The sequence below is a fragment of the Gymnogyps californianus genome, chromosome Z (genome assembly GCF_018139145.2).
Source record: "Gymnogyps californianus isolate 813 chromosome Z, ASM1813914v2, whole genome shotgun sequence".
Taxonomy (NCBI): domain Eukaryota; kingdom Metazoa; phylum Chordata; class Aves; order Accipitriformes; family Cathartidae; genus Gymnogyps; species Gymnogyps californianus.
The window spans coordinates 74292043-74305234 of NC_059500.1; the positions used below are offsets into that span (position 1 = coordinate 74292043).

At 41.9% G+C, this 13192-nt stretch overlaps 1 protein-coding gene across 1 annotated transcript in view; it reads right to left on the bottom strand.

Annotated features, from left to right (window-relative positions):
- The window catches only part of DNAI1 (dynein axonemal intermediate chain 1), a 151273-nt gene that overhangs the window by 114429 nt on the left and 23652 nt on the right, over nt 1-13192 (bottom strand). Inside the window, exons 13-15 of the mRNA XM_050913638.1 lie at nt 3322-3406; nt 2494-2611; nt 358-401 (exon numbers count right to left, since the gene is read on the bottom strand). Coding sequence (XP_050769595.1) covers nt 358-401; nt 2494-2611; nt 3322-3406 — 247 coding nt within the window. The remainder of the gene's footprint in view (nt 1-357; nt 402-2493; nt 2612-3321; nt 3407-13192) is intronic.

A 13192-nucleotide genomic window follows, 5' to 3' on the forward strand; every position in this document is an offset into this window, starting at 1 on the left:
TCTGGTCTTTCAGCAATGAGAAGGGCAGGAACAGAGAAATCAGAGCCCATCAAGTAAGATAAAAAGGATTAAGTGATGCTTCTAGAGGCAAGTCCTTGACCGAAGGGAGAGTCAGCACTGTCATAAGCCAAAAGCCCTGCCTAACGCTGCCTATGCCTATGCATTTCTGAATGTTTATATCATGGAATGTAAAGGCCTAATCCCTATCTTGAGTTACATCTCAATTTACTGCTTTGAAGTTAGGTGAGTCCTTGCTATGAGATACAATCCATGCCCCAGAGTATTATATGATTTGATCTCAGTGCACCTGTTCAATATTTTAAACCTCTCAATGATTCTTTTCCATTTGTTACTTACAAGAGCCATACCCCACTGCAAATAGGTCCTTGTACTTTGGATTCCTGTAATGAGAAAATATATATAAGATTGCATTTATTATTAACCATATAGTTCCACAGAAACACACAGTGTTTCACACATTTATATCAGAGTCCATTCTCACAGGACTGCATGCAGTCTGGGGCTTGACCCTTTGAACATATGCACTAGTAAAGTTCGTGTATGAGCAATTCTTCCAGACTCAAGATGCATAAAAAAATAGAACATCAGAAGACCACAGCAGTGGGTGAAAAGGATACAAAGGGCACAGACAGACATGATGTCAATCTCCAGCACTTCTTGGCTTATCTATTTCATAATCACGGAAAGTTTACTTTTAAAAATAAGGTCTTTGAGGAAAGGAAAAAGGCAGGAATGTGTTAGTTTCCATCTTTCAGGGGCAAGAACAAAGGAGTTTCTAAACCACAACAGACTAATACACAATAAACTTACTTTCCCTACGTGTTATTAAATAATGAGGGATGCTTCAAGAGACAGCTATCAGTTCAAGAATTCATGATCATTCCTACAGACCAGGGAGGTCTGTATAAATTCCCTTCTGATCCAGTTGGTGAACAGTACATTTGCTGAGGCATACTGATTATGAGCAATTAACCATCTACTATGTCTTCTAAAGTCCCTTTATTTGAAAAACATCTACCTTCTTTACAACTTCTGCTGTGCGTGGACAGTTACTGTAGGGTTTACATGGGACAAAGGTCAGTCCTGTTGCTGTCCCTGAGCTCACACAGCACAACCAGCGGGTAACAATTCTGTGAAATGAATGTATGTGAAAATTATCTAATGAGTGTTTTCTCTGACTTGCTATTATGAATCGATAAAATAAAAGAACTTCTCTTTTCATTTCTCCTTTTTCACTTGGGCTAATACCTAGGCATCCTAACGCTCTTGCTCTACCTACTAAATGCACCGTCACTGCTAACAACGTGAGAATAAAAATTAAATTAGAAAAGCTTATTACATAAGGCAATTTGGAGTCATTCTTCCAATTTCAGGGCCATCTTTCTGTTATCATTTCCTGGAGACAAGAATAACAGCAGCACAAACTCTATATAAAAGACGCCTTTTCTCCCAATTTTACATTTCATTTTACTGTTATTTAGTAATTCTTACACAACTGCATCCTTGATATTCTATTAAAGTATAATTACTGCAGTGGCTGGAAAGTACAGAAGACTGCAGTCCTGCTCTGTCTCTCCATAGATCCTCTTTGGCAAGACACAGATGTGTTCACACTGCCCCACAAACAAGTGGGAGAAGGCCTACCTGCAGGGGAGCACAAGGCAGGAGCTGACTATGTATGTCTTATGCTCAGTTCATGATCCAAACCAGCTCTGGGGAGGATCAAGCATGTTAAAAAGTAAAAGGACTCATTCAGGTTGGTGATGATGTTTTTTTCATGGTAATAACGATGGTGATAAAATCTCAGAAAAGGAGAGTTGATCTGAAACTATCAGTGATTGGTTTTGGACTGACCAGGAATAAATATGCAAAAGTGGACTGCAGGGCAAATGCCTACTAAACTGAACTGTGTAAGATCCCAGTACACAAATACCACTGTTGTCTGGGCAGCGACTGAATGCATAAAGGTCTTGTCTGGTATCAGTGCCTCAGCATCTTATAGTCTATGGTGCTACCTCTCTGGCACATGCAATGTTTGCATTTCCCTTTCTGCTGCTTTAATTCTTCTGTGTTGATACTTGTCAAAAATATAGTTGTTATCCCTTCTCCTCCCCTGGGCTTTTCAGGATTGATTCCTACAGCATATTGTCCAAAGATATGACATGTCTATCCCAGCTTTCCCAAGAAGGGGCTCTTCTTTCCTCTCTTAACTGCACTCACTTTGCCCTAGTGCTGCACAGAGCCTGCTGTGCCTTCACTTTTTGCTGAATGGCACAAGCCTGGCACGTTCAGCCTTACACAAGGTGCTTTGCATCCAGAAGCACCAGGCACGTCTAGGTGCTGCCAAAACAGCTGACTGATTATTCAAAACAGTGTTCCTAGAGAAAACAGACCTGCCTTTTAAGGTGCCGTCACATTCAATTCCACCCCCGGCGAAACCGCCGAGAGTAAGTTTGTAATGAAGAGATTTACCAGGAGATGGCAGTAACTGCAAGTCTCTTGGTTTTGTCATACTGGAACTTCCAGAGTGGGAGCAGGGTTCCTTGCTCGTCTCTGTATTCATCCGAGGCATCCTCAAAATATTTGAAATCTAAAACAAAAAAATCAAGGAAAAGGTCCCGGCGTATAAATCAGAAATAAATCATTTTCCTGCAGTGCCAGGAAAGCTTTAAAAAACACTCTGTTATCCTCACAGCCTCTGCACAACCCAACTGTTAGTATAAAAACTCAGTCCTTAAGTCTCAACTTTAAACCAGCACCTAAGCCCTGTAAATGCATTTTACCAAGCACCAAGTCCTCACACAAAAAAAGCTCATGATCTAAAAGTAGACAAAGGATGAACAGGAAAGCCGAAGCCTGGAGCAAGGAGTGACCTCAGGCCACTCCCAGAGCTAGATGTGGCCTTTCAGGAGAGAGCTGACCAGAGACAGCAAAACCCTTGCAAAATAACATCAAGACTGAGTATGTCGACATGGCTGGGACCTGTATGCCAGCAAATTGCTGCTCGGCACTGGCTGCTGTCACCAGCACCTGCATCCAGGAGGAAAACACCTGCTGAGGGAGGGAAGTGCCACAGGGAGGGCAATGCTGACCAGACCTGCTGTCCCCAGCCAGCTCAGAGCATGGCTGATGTGGCATGCCCTTTGCATGCCCATGGTCTGCTGTACTGTTTGCTTGTGTGAGTCAGCAGGTTCATAGCCCCGCTCATTTTAGCTCTGTTTCTCTATTCTATTCTATTCTATTCTATTCCTTGCTACGGCTGTGGGCTTGAGTTAGAAGCATCTCCCAGCAGGGCTGTACCTTGTGCAATGTCATCAAATGTGTTCTGATTCACCATCCGCTCCATTATTTTAGCAGCCTTTGAGATCTTGGTTATATCATCACTCTGTTGAAAAAGAAAAAAAAGGAAGAGAAAATATATTTCATATCTGTTTACAAGTCCTTCAGACCTTGTGTGACTGAAAAACTTGAGTCCTTTGATCTTGAATACAGGATAATTTGAAGTTCCTCACACCAGCACCTAATGATAAGGGCACTTGAATTAAGGCAATGACTTTATTATAAGTTTAGCAAGATGCCATCCACAGCTGAGCTGCAGTAACTTCAGTGTTTGTTCCTGATTTAGCTCAATTGGAAGGTACTTATCTGTGAAGGCAGTTAGAGTCCTGTCTTCCTCAACTCATTCAAGCTACCTCATGATGGCATGAGCTAAAAGCACACACATGATCCCTCCCCCATCTCACTTAATAATTCATTAGCTTCAATAATGAAATCATAGATACTTGATCATGCATGAGCATCCTCTCATCTCTACCTGGAGAGCTTTAAGGTCTCGTGTTAAGTAAAGATCACAGGATTTAGGAGTCCTTCAGTCAATCACTGGGTAATTCCAACTTGATGCAGTCACAGATCCATAAGCTCATACAATATATAACCAACATGCAAAGGGCAATTTGCTGTCCAGCTCTTGTGGAAATTGTTTTGATACTGTGGAAAATCCCATCCTCCTGGCCAGGGAACACCACAAGTGGGCAAGCCTGCACATGTGAAGGTATGTAGATATACCTGCACGTATGCAAGTATTGGAAACCTTTTGGGGAGCAGCATCTTGCAAGGCCAGCAGTCCCTAGGTAACTGTCAGTAATACCATGTAAGGCTAAGATTGCCTAGGAAACCATGCCAGAAATAGCAAACTTGGGTATGGACATAGCAAAAATGTGACCAATGGGGAAAAAGTAATTAGAGGCAGGTTGTTGATATGGAAGGAGACAAGGGTGGAGAAAGGGAACAATCCAGGTGGATGGGCGAAGAAGCAGCATGGACAAATAGAGAAAAGAGAGCATAACAGGGCTGCTTGACTGTCAGGAGGTGGCTGATTGGCATGCTTGTCTGACAGAGCCCTGTGCCTGATCACCACAGTCTTATAACCATCTTCTTACTAAATTCTATTCCTAAATACTTTTTGTGTGAGTGTGCTCTCTATCCTCTGCGTGTGTATATGGTATCACTAGCAAAATCCAAACTGGATTAACTGGCAAGTAGGACAAGAAGCCTGGGTGCCAGCAACTGGAAGGACAGAGCTTAAAATTCCCCAGACTGTGCTGGGCCATGAGGATGATGCCAGCACAGCTCTGTGCAAGGATGTAAGAATGTCAAGGCATATGCACAGTGCTCTGAGAGCATGCTGCTCCAAGGACCTGAATCCACATCTACTACTGCTGCCCCAAAGCCCCATCAGTGTTTCAAAGCCTTTCATCTTCAAACCCCTGCTAGGGACTGATGACTGCCAGCACAGCATGATTTCCTCTGCAGTGATGACACTGAAAAGAAACTTGTCATCCTTGACGCAGCTCAGAGAGTGCCCTGAACATGAAAAGAAAAAGTGAAATGACTTGCCAAAACTACACCACACAGTCACAGTCAGCACCAAGAACATGACTTCAGATTATGTGCGTCCCAGCCCTCTGCTTCTTTCTTGGGCTCTGCACAGACTCAAGGGAGACTGAGAGTCTTGCTTCAAAGAGCATGAAACTCAAAGGACTACACAAAGATGACCGGACAAAGGAGAAAAAAAAAGCAATTCTATAATCCGCAACACTTTTTATAAAACCATAGTTTGCCTACATCTTCAGTAATGTGTGCAGTCATCTTCTTCCATCTCAGAAAGGATAAAGTAGAACTTGGAACCAAGTTCAGAGAAGGGCAACAAGGATGGCCCAAGTCTGGAATAGTTTCTGTACCAGGAAAAACTGAGTAGGCTGGGACTTGCCAGTCTGGAGAAGAGCGAGCTTGGGAAGACATGAGACAGGTCTATGAAATCCTAAATGGCCCAGAGAGGATGGACACGGACTGAGTGTTCACTGTCTCTTCTGATACAAAAAGTAGGGGTGTCAAGTGAAGCTAGTGGAAGTCAAGTTCAAAATAAACAAAAGGAGGTGACTCTTACAGAAGGATGACACATCTATGCGACTCCTTGTCAAAGGGTGCTGTAAATGCAAGAATTTTGCATAGTTTCAAGGAAGACTGAACAAGTACTTCCATCTATGTGCCAAAGCACATCAAGCTTAGGAAACAGCTGAAAATAGTTGAAGGCTGGATGAATATTTGGGACTGGGATATACTCTTGCTGTGCTCTTACCCTTCCTTACACATTCACTTGTGGTTAGAGCCTTGATTCGAAATCAGTGTGGCCACTCTCATGTTCTTCAGGTTTCCCCTGGGTATGTAGGAGGACTTCTTGAGAACAGCACAGAGAATTTACTGTCATGTTCAGAATTTAAGAAAGCGCAGGAAAAGATGTTTTCAAATTTTAACTCGGTATGATATTCCCTAAACGTTAGGAATTCATAAGTATTAAGAGAAATTAAAGAGGAAGAGAAGGAGGATGCTTGAAACATCTCAAGTAGAAAACAATACTCTCAATTGCTGGGATTTCTCTCTTTTGACTTTAAGTTGCCGTTATTGCTTCTGCCACAGTAAGACCTGTCTTCCTCTAAAACACTTCCTAAAAAAAGGCAATTCACCTTTGCTAACACTGGTCCAGCAATATTGGGAACATGACTATAAAAATATCATCGGCTGCCACCAGCATATTGATCTGAGTAAGCTTAATTGACAGAGGTTAAATGTTGAAAAGGTTACAATTTGATTTAGAAAAAGAGAAGCACAATAAACACTTTTCTCTCCAACATTGTAAAAGCCATAGTTACAAGGCATAAAGAACAGATTCCCTGGAGTCCTGCTGGTTCATCAGGCGTGTTACCTTCCATTCAGCTATTATGCAGGCAAAAATTTCTCTTCCATTTTAACATGCACCTGCTACTGGAAGGAGCTGGGGAAGAATGGCAGTGCTGTACCTTACAGACATGAGGAAGATCACAGCTCTTGTTCTCTTACACATCCAAGGAAACTTGCACTGCAAGCGTTCTGAATTTCCAACGTGAGACTTCATTCTGGACTGAAGATCAGAAGATAAGGCTTACTTATGTGTTCTCAAAGATGAATGCTAGATCCTGCCTCATCTATGATGAATCCAAGCTGAGTGTTGCGGTTGATACTCTAAAGTGAAGGGACGCCATCCAGAGGGACCTTGACAGGCTAGAGAGGTGGGCCCATGCGAACCTCATGAAGTTCAACAAGGCCAAGTGCAAGGTCGTGCACCTTGGTTGGGGCAATCTCAAACATGGACAGAGGCTGGGCGATGAATGGATTGATTGCAGCCCTGTGGAGAAGGACTTGGGGGTATTGATGCATGAAAAACTGAATATGAGCCAGCAATGCGCACTCGCAGACCAGAAAGCCAATCATACCCTGGGCTGCATCAAAAGAAGTGTGGCCAGCAGGTCAAGGGAGATGATTCTCCCCCTCTCCTCCACTCTCGGGAGACCCCACCTGGAGTACTGCGTTCAGCTCTGGGGTCCCCAGCATAAGAAAGACAGGGACCTGCTCGAGTGGGTCCAGAGGAGGGCCACAAAGATGATCAGGGAGCTGGAGCACCTCCCCTATGAGGACAGGCTGAGAGAGTTGGGGTTGTTTAACCTGGAGAAGAGAAGGCTCCGGGGAGACCTGCTAGCAGCCTTCCAGTACTTAACGGGGGCCTACAGGAAAGATGGGGAGGGACTTTTTACAAGGGCATGTAGTGATAGGACAAGGGGTGATGGCTTTAAACTGAAAGAGGGTAGATTTAGATTAGATGTAAGGAAGAAGTTCTTCACTGTGAGGGTGGTGAGACACTGGACCAAGTAGCCCAGAGAAGCTGTGGATGCCCCATTCCTGAAAGTGTTCAAGGCCAGGTTTGATGGGGCCTTGAGCAACCTCATCTAGTGGAAGGTGTCCCTGCCCATGGCAGGGGGGTTGGAACTAGGCAATCTTTAAGGTTCCTTCCAACGCAAACCATTCTATGATTCTATGATACTATGATTCTATATTTTTTTGTTGTTGTTTTCAGTGGACAGTAGGCTTTAAACAAAAAAACCCTTGTAAATACAGAAACAATGTATTACTCAATGGAATTTTTCCTGCAATGCAGGAAACTCTCCAGATGAATCGAAAGAGCTTTAAGTCAGCTTTCTTGTTAGGTAGCTATGCTGTTAGCAATGCAGTCATGAATAACTACATTTTTGGCATTAAACTGGATCAGAGTAAGTTATTTTCTCATTGGATCCTGTCCTATTTCAGGTTTGATTTATTCTATATGTTACTGAAATAAATCTTCAGTGGAAGCGATAGGCCTAATTTATCTTTTTTTCAAAAGATCTGCTTGAAACTCATTTTTTTGTTGTAGACCAACTCTGGGCTAGCTAGCCAGATGTAATGAGAGCTCATCAGCTAACAAATTTGTTTCATTTATTTTTGTGCATAAATTATTTTTAGAACAGCAATAATGTTAATTGAATCATATGTAAGATGGATAATGGGCTAGTACTTTGAAAATAAACGTCTTGGTCTTGCTCTACTATTCATTAACACTAACTGCTTCACATTTGCCTCTCAGCAGCTGGCCAGTTGCAATGTGTAAGTCCAGTAAACTGAAGCATGAAAAAAGGCTTCTGCTGGTGTATAACTACATATCCAGAAGACAAACCCCACCCTAAAAACAGTGCAGTAACTGCTCATACCTCTGGCAATACATATACTGTGACTAGAAGAACTCCTGGCTTGCAAAGAAAAAAGCATGATACAGGCGTGTTGTCATCTGTTGCCCAGCCAACACGTCCATGCACTGCAAACACCCACTGCAAATCCCAAATAAAGTCTTCCAGGTTGAATCCTGTCAAGTAGTTATTAATTTCCAGAACTGTACTCATCTGTTCATTTTCACTGTTTGCTTTTAATTCTGAAATGCTGTAAATAGCAGATTGAAGACAAGAGAGTCGGTAACAACTCATCCACTTCTAGGGATGACCAGGAACAGGTGAACAATAATGTGAAGGTTAATTGCATTCAAATTTCAGCTGTTATTTCAAAAATAACTGTGGTCGTCCAAGAGCTTCCAAGTTATAATTATGACCCTGGGGACTGGGCTGTCTCACCAGGCATATCTCAGAAAGGTGTAATGCTATAGTGAGATAGACAAGTCGGACAGGACCTCACATGATTCAGGAATGCACATTTCTCTGTTAAACATAAATTTTGTTTGGACTTTTAAAGAAACTGTTCAACCATTTCTGCTTCAGAGGAGATTAGAGATTGTTCCAGTGCAGTAAGTTCCAGCTTTAACATATTCCTAACTGGTTCATATCCATCTGTATTTCTGTCGACACTATCCTCTGCCTTAGTAATTCTTCTCCCTCTCTGCCACCTACCTCAGATTCCCTGTCTACCTTTGCATTACCTGATAATATGCTAAGGCTTTTTTAGTCTCTTGTATTCAAGCTTTCCATTTCTTATATTCTTTTCCATATCTATGCAGGTTTGTAATCTATCATCTTTGAAAAGGCGTGATCAAAATCATATATCCCTGTGCTACTCCAGATAAGGTATCGCCCCCCCTTACATAACAGAAATAGTATTTTTCTGCTATCCCTCACACAATATATTCCAGCAATGTACTTGTCTTCTCATAGCCACAATACAACTCACCAGCCGATACACTCATGTTTCTCCCTGTCATTTCAAACGTAAGCCCTCACCTTATCAAAGATTGCTTTGATACTCCAAAATGCACGGTCTTCCGCTCCACTGGGCCCTCCCAATCTGTACTAATAACAACTTTTCTGCTTTATCTAATCATTTCCTAAAGGCACTACAGGAATTGCTTTACAGAATTTCAGCTAGATTACCTTTACTATACTTTCCTTGTTAAGGAAAACCACAACTTTTATCAAAGAAAGAGATGAGATTATTTGGACACAGCCTACTTTTGGTAAACATGTGCTATTTTATTCCATTTCATATTTACTCCCAGTTCCCTGTTCTCTTCCTCCTTATTAGTTCTATTGTCTCATATACTGTTAAAGGTCAAACTAATGGAACCCCTAATTAATTTTTACCCCTCTTACACCTAATATATCCTCGTTATACTCCAATTACATAGCTCCACCCCTCTTTAGATAGATTCATTAAAAATCCTTACTATCAGACTTTTGATTTCATGCCTTGTCATCTCAAGGTGAGAGGAGCTAGCCTGCATCAACTTAATTGCATTAAGCTCTTTGCATTTTGCTTCTACCTCAGATATTGTCATTTCTACACTCACACAACAACATGAGGAAGGTTGTACTGGATCAGACCAAGAGTATCTCCTGGCCAGGATTCTCTCTGTAATCAGAGTCATAAGCAGATGGCTCAGTAACGGTAAGAACAGGACAAGCAGATACAACACTTCTGCCTAGTTCTCTCCGCTTCCAACTATTTTCAGCTCAGAAAATTTCGTGTCATTCCTCTTTGGTATTCTATGTTCTCCATGTTCTGTTTGCTGCCTTTATTGAAAACTGAGGGAAAGTTTCAAACGTTGTATCATTGCTTTCGGATGTAGCACATCCTCTTCTCTCTAGATCCATTTGAGTGACGGACTGTCCTGGTTTTGGCTGGGATAGAGTTAATTTTCTTCCTAGTAGCTGGTACAGTGTTATGGTTTGGATTTAGCAGGAGAATAATGTTGATAACACACTGATGTTTTTAGTTGTAGCTAAGTAGTGTTTATACTAAGTCAAGGATTTTTCAGCTTCTCATGCCCAGCCAGCAAGAAGGCTGGAGGGGCACAAGAAGCTGGGAGAGGACACAGCCAGGACAGCTGACCCAAACTGGCCAAAGGAATATTCTATACCATATGACATCAAGCCCAGTATATAAACTGGGGGGAGTTGGCTGGGAGGGGTGGATCGCTGCTCGGAAACTGACTGGGCATAGGTCGGCAAGTGGTGAGCAATTGCATTGGGCATCACTTGTTTTGTATATTCTAACTCTATTATTATTATTAATGTCATTTTATTATTATTATTATCATTATTACTATTTTCTTCTTTTCTGTCCTATTAAACTGTCTTTATCTCAACCCACGAGTTTTACTTTTTTTTTTCAATTTTCTCCCCCATCCCACTGGGTGGGGGGAGTGAGTGAGCAGCTGCGTGGCGCTTAGTTGCCGGCTGGGGTTAAACCATGACACATACATATTGAGAGATTTCCAAGAGTCCCTCATCACAGTCTCCAGTCAAATACTCTCTGTCATTCTGACTTCTATTCACTCATATTCTTCTTTATATAATTTTCATCCTTCCTTCTGCTGAAATCTGGTTATCTCCATTCCTTTTTCTGTTGGCTGCCTCTCTCTTCTCCTTTGCCAAACCATGTCTTCCTTGCTTCTTCTCCTCATTCTTCAGTGCAGTGCATGGCTTCATTCTACTTCTTTTCCCCTAGTGAGGAGCTTCTACTCCACTGTCAAGTCTCTTTCTCTTCTCCCCTCCCCTCCCCTCTCCTCCCCTCTGCCTTTGGCCACATTCTTTCATGGATCATGTTCTTCCTCTCCCAGTCATCTGTTCTCTTGGCCTCTTATTCAATACCAGTACTGTTTTCTCTCTCTTTTCATCCATTATGTTTTCAAATCTTCATCTGACCCCTACCATCATCTCCAGCTGCAGCTCTAGTTCTTGGATCTTCTCTTTCATGGCCTCCTACCATAGCAAGAGCTCCCATCAGAGATCCACCTCGGGTAATAACGACCCATTTTCTCCTCTTCTTCCCTTTAGGTTGAATCCAATGCTATCTCAGTAGCTATCACAGTCTTTTTCTTCCTACTACCTAGCCTGATGGAAACAATGGTGGAAATCAATTGCTGCTTCTAGCCATTGCATCCTTGATCCAGATCAGCCACATCTCCTGCTTGATGTTCCACAGTTCCCCTTCAGCAATGATCAAAGGCAGTATGTCCTCAGAAAGTGTTTAGCTGGAAAAGCTGTTCCAATTACCATGTGTGGTCAGAAGTATGTAACTTGTGAGTTGGAATCTCCACAAAACCCACTTCTGCATTTGCTGACTTGAGACCAGAAGTACAGATTCTGATGCCATCAAACTTTAATTTCCATAGACCTACACTTGACCAGATGTAGTGCCTGTTGTAAGTCTGATTTTAGCCTTGGATTACTTCAGGTTCCATTTTTCCAGTTAATGACTGGAAGATTCAGCAGGTTTTTCATACACTTCAAGCTGGTCCACCAGCCTCGCAGAGGGCCTCAATTTGGGACACTGGCTCTGCATAAAGAAGTTTTCCCTTTCACTTTTTCAGTGTATTGACTTTCTGGCTTCCCTGCAAGCCCTCTGGAAACTGCTAAGAGTGAAAAGCAAAGCACCAAAGGGAGGGATCATGGGTGCCTGGATTTCAGCTTCCCACTGTTGTCAGTGGAGCATGCAGCAGATTTTTTACAATATGGTTTCATTCGTAGAATTTTTATTTCATTTTCATTATCAGCTTTTAGCAGTCCACCCTTTAAGCCCATAATTGTACTGTTGACTTCAGGCTTAATTCTCCAAAACGTACTCAGGTGAAAGGTTTATTAGTTTTCGAAAGGACTATGAATTTCAATGGCACAATTCACAGGAAGAAGCCTGTCAGAACATGTTTCTGGTCTGTTTATACTATAAGGCTTTTGATGGCAGAATGCTGCCAGGGTAGCTAAACCAGCCAAATCCTCTACAGCTGAATCAGCCATATGGTATGAAAGTGCTAAAGCCAGTTTCAGGAGCCAGCTTCTATTATATAGATATATCTTAGCTATGTTGATATCTACACTTGTTCTAGGGGCAAGCTAAGAATTTACTTCCATGTTTCTGTACTATAGTTCTCAGTGCATTTTGCTCCAGTCATTATAGAAACTATTTCACTTTGCCTTCTAAATGATTTAACTTACACTGCAGGGGAAAAAACCACCCACAGTTCTGTATAGATCAAATTCTGTTAAACCCTAATAGAAACTTCCTGAACCCCTTGAAAACATTCTGGAACATGAAAAAAATCTTTCAGGGTTGCCGTATCATATTCTCAGTGCTTGGAGTGGGATCACAGTTTTAAGACGGGGATATTGTCACTTCAGGGGAATGGACTGTCCATCCGTGCAAGGCACTCCTAGGCTACTCCTGACAGAGCAGCCTGGATTAGGAGTCAGTATCACCCTCACATCAAGATCACAACACCAGCTTGGAGCTTGGCAGGAGTTATGATACCTGCTACTTTGAGAAGCCAGACTAACGGAGGCTACTCCAGTTCAGCAGCACTTGCCATTCACTCTGCTACTCCATAGCACTCACAGTGGCTGACCTCCTCTTGGGATGATCACATCACCATGACTGAGGTATCACTATGCTGTGTGATTACTGACCGTGGCAGAGCACTTCAAATACTGGAGAGAGACACTTCTGTCACTTTCCAACTAAATGAATAAATGACGCACCAAAGATCCCCCGCAAATTATTTCAAGCCTCCCAGAATCATTATTCAATTTTAAGTATGTAGGCTTCAATTTCAATTAACTAGTATTAACTTTTATATAAATTACATATTATATACCATTTATATGTATATAACCAGAAAATATATAAATTCTAATTCTATAACATAATTAAAATAATAAAAAATAGTGAAATGTGTTTCACTACAGTGCTTTAGTAACATTTTGAAAGAATCCTAAATTTCTTTGCCTTTGCTCTGCATCACTTAGAATTCTTTGAAAAGTCACAC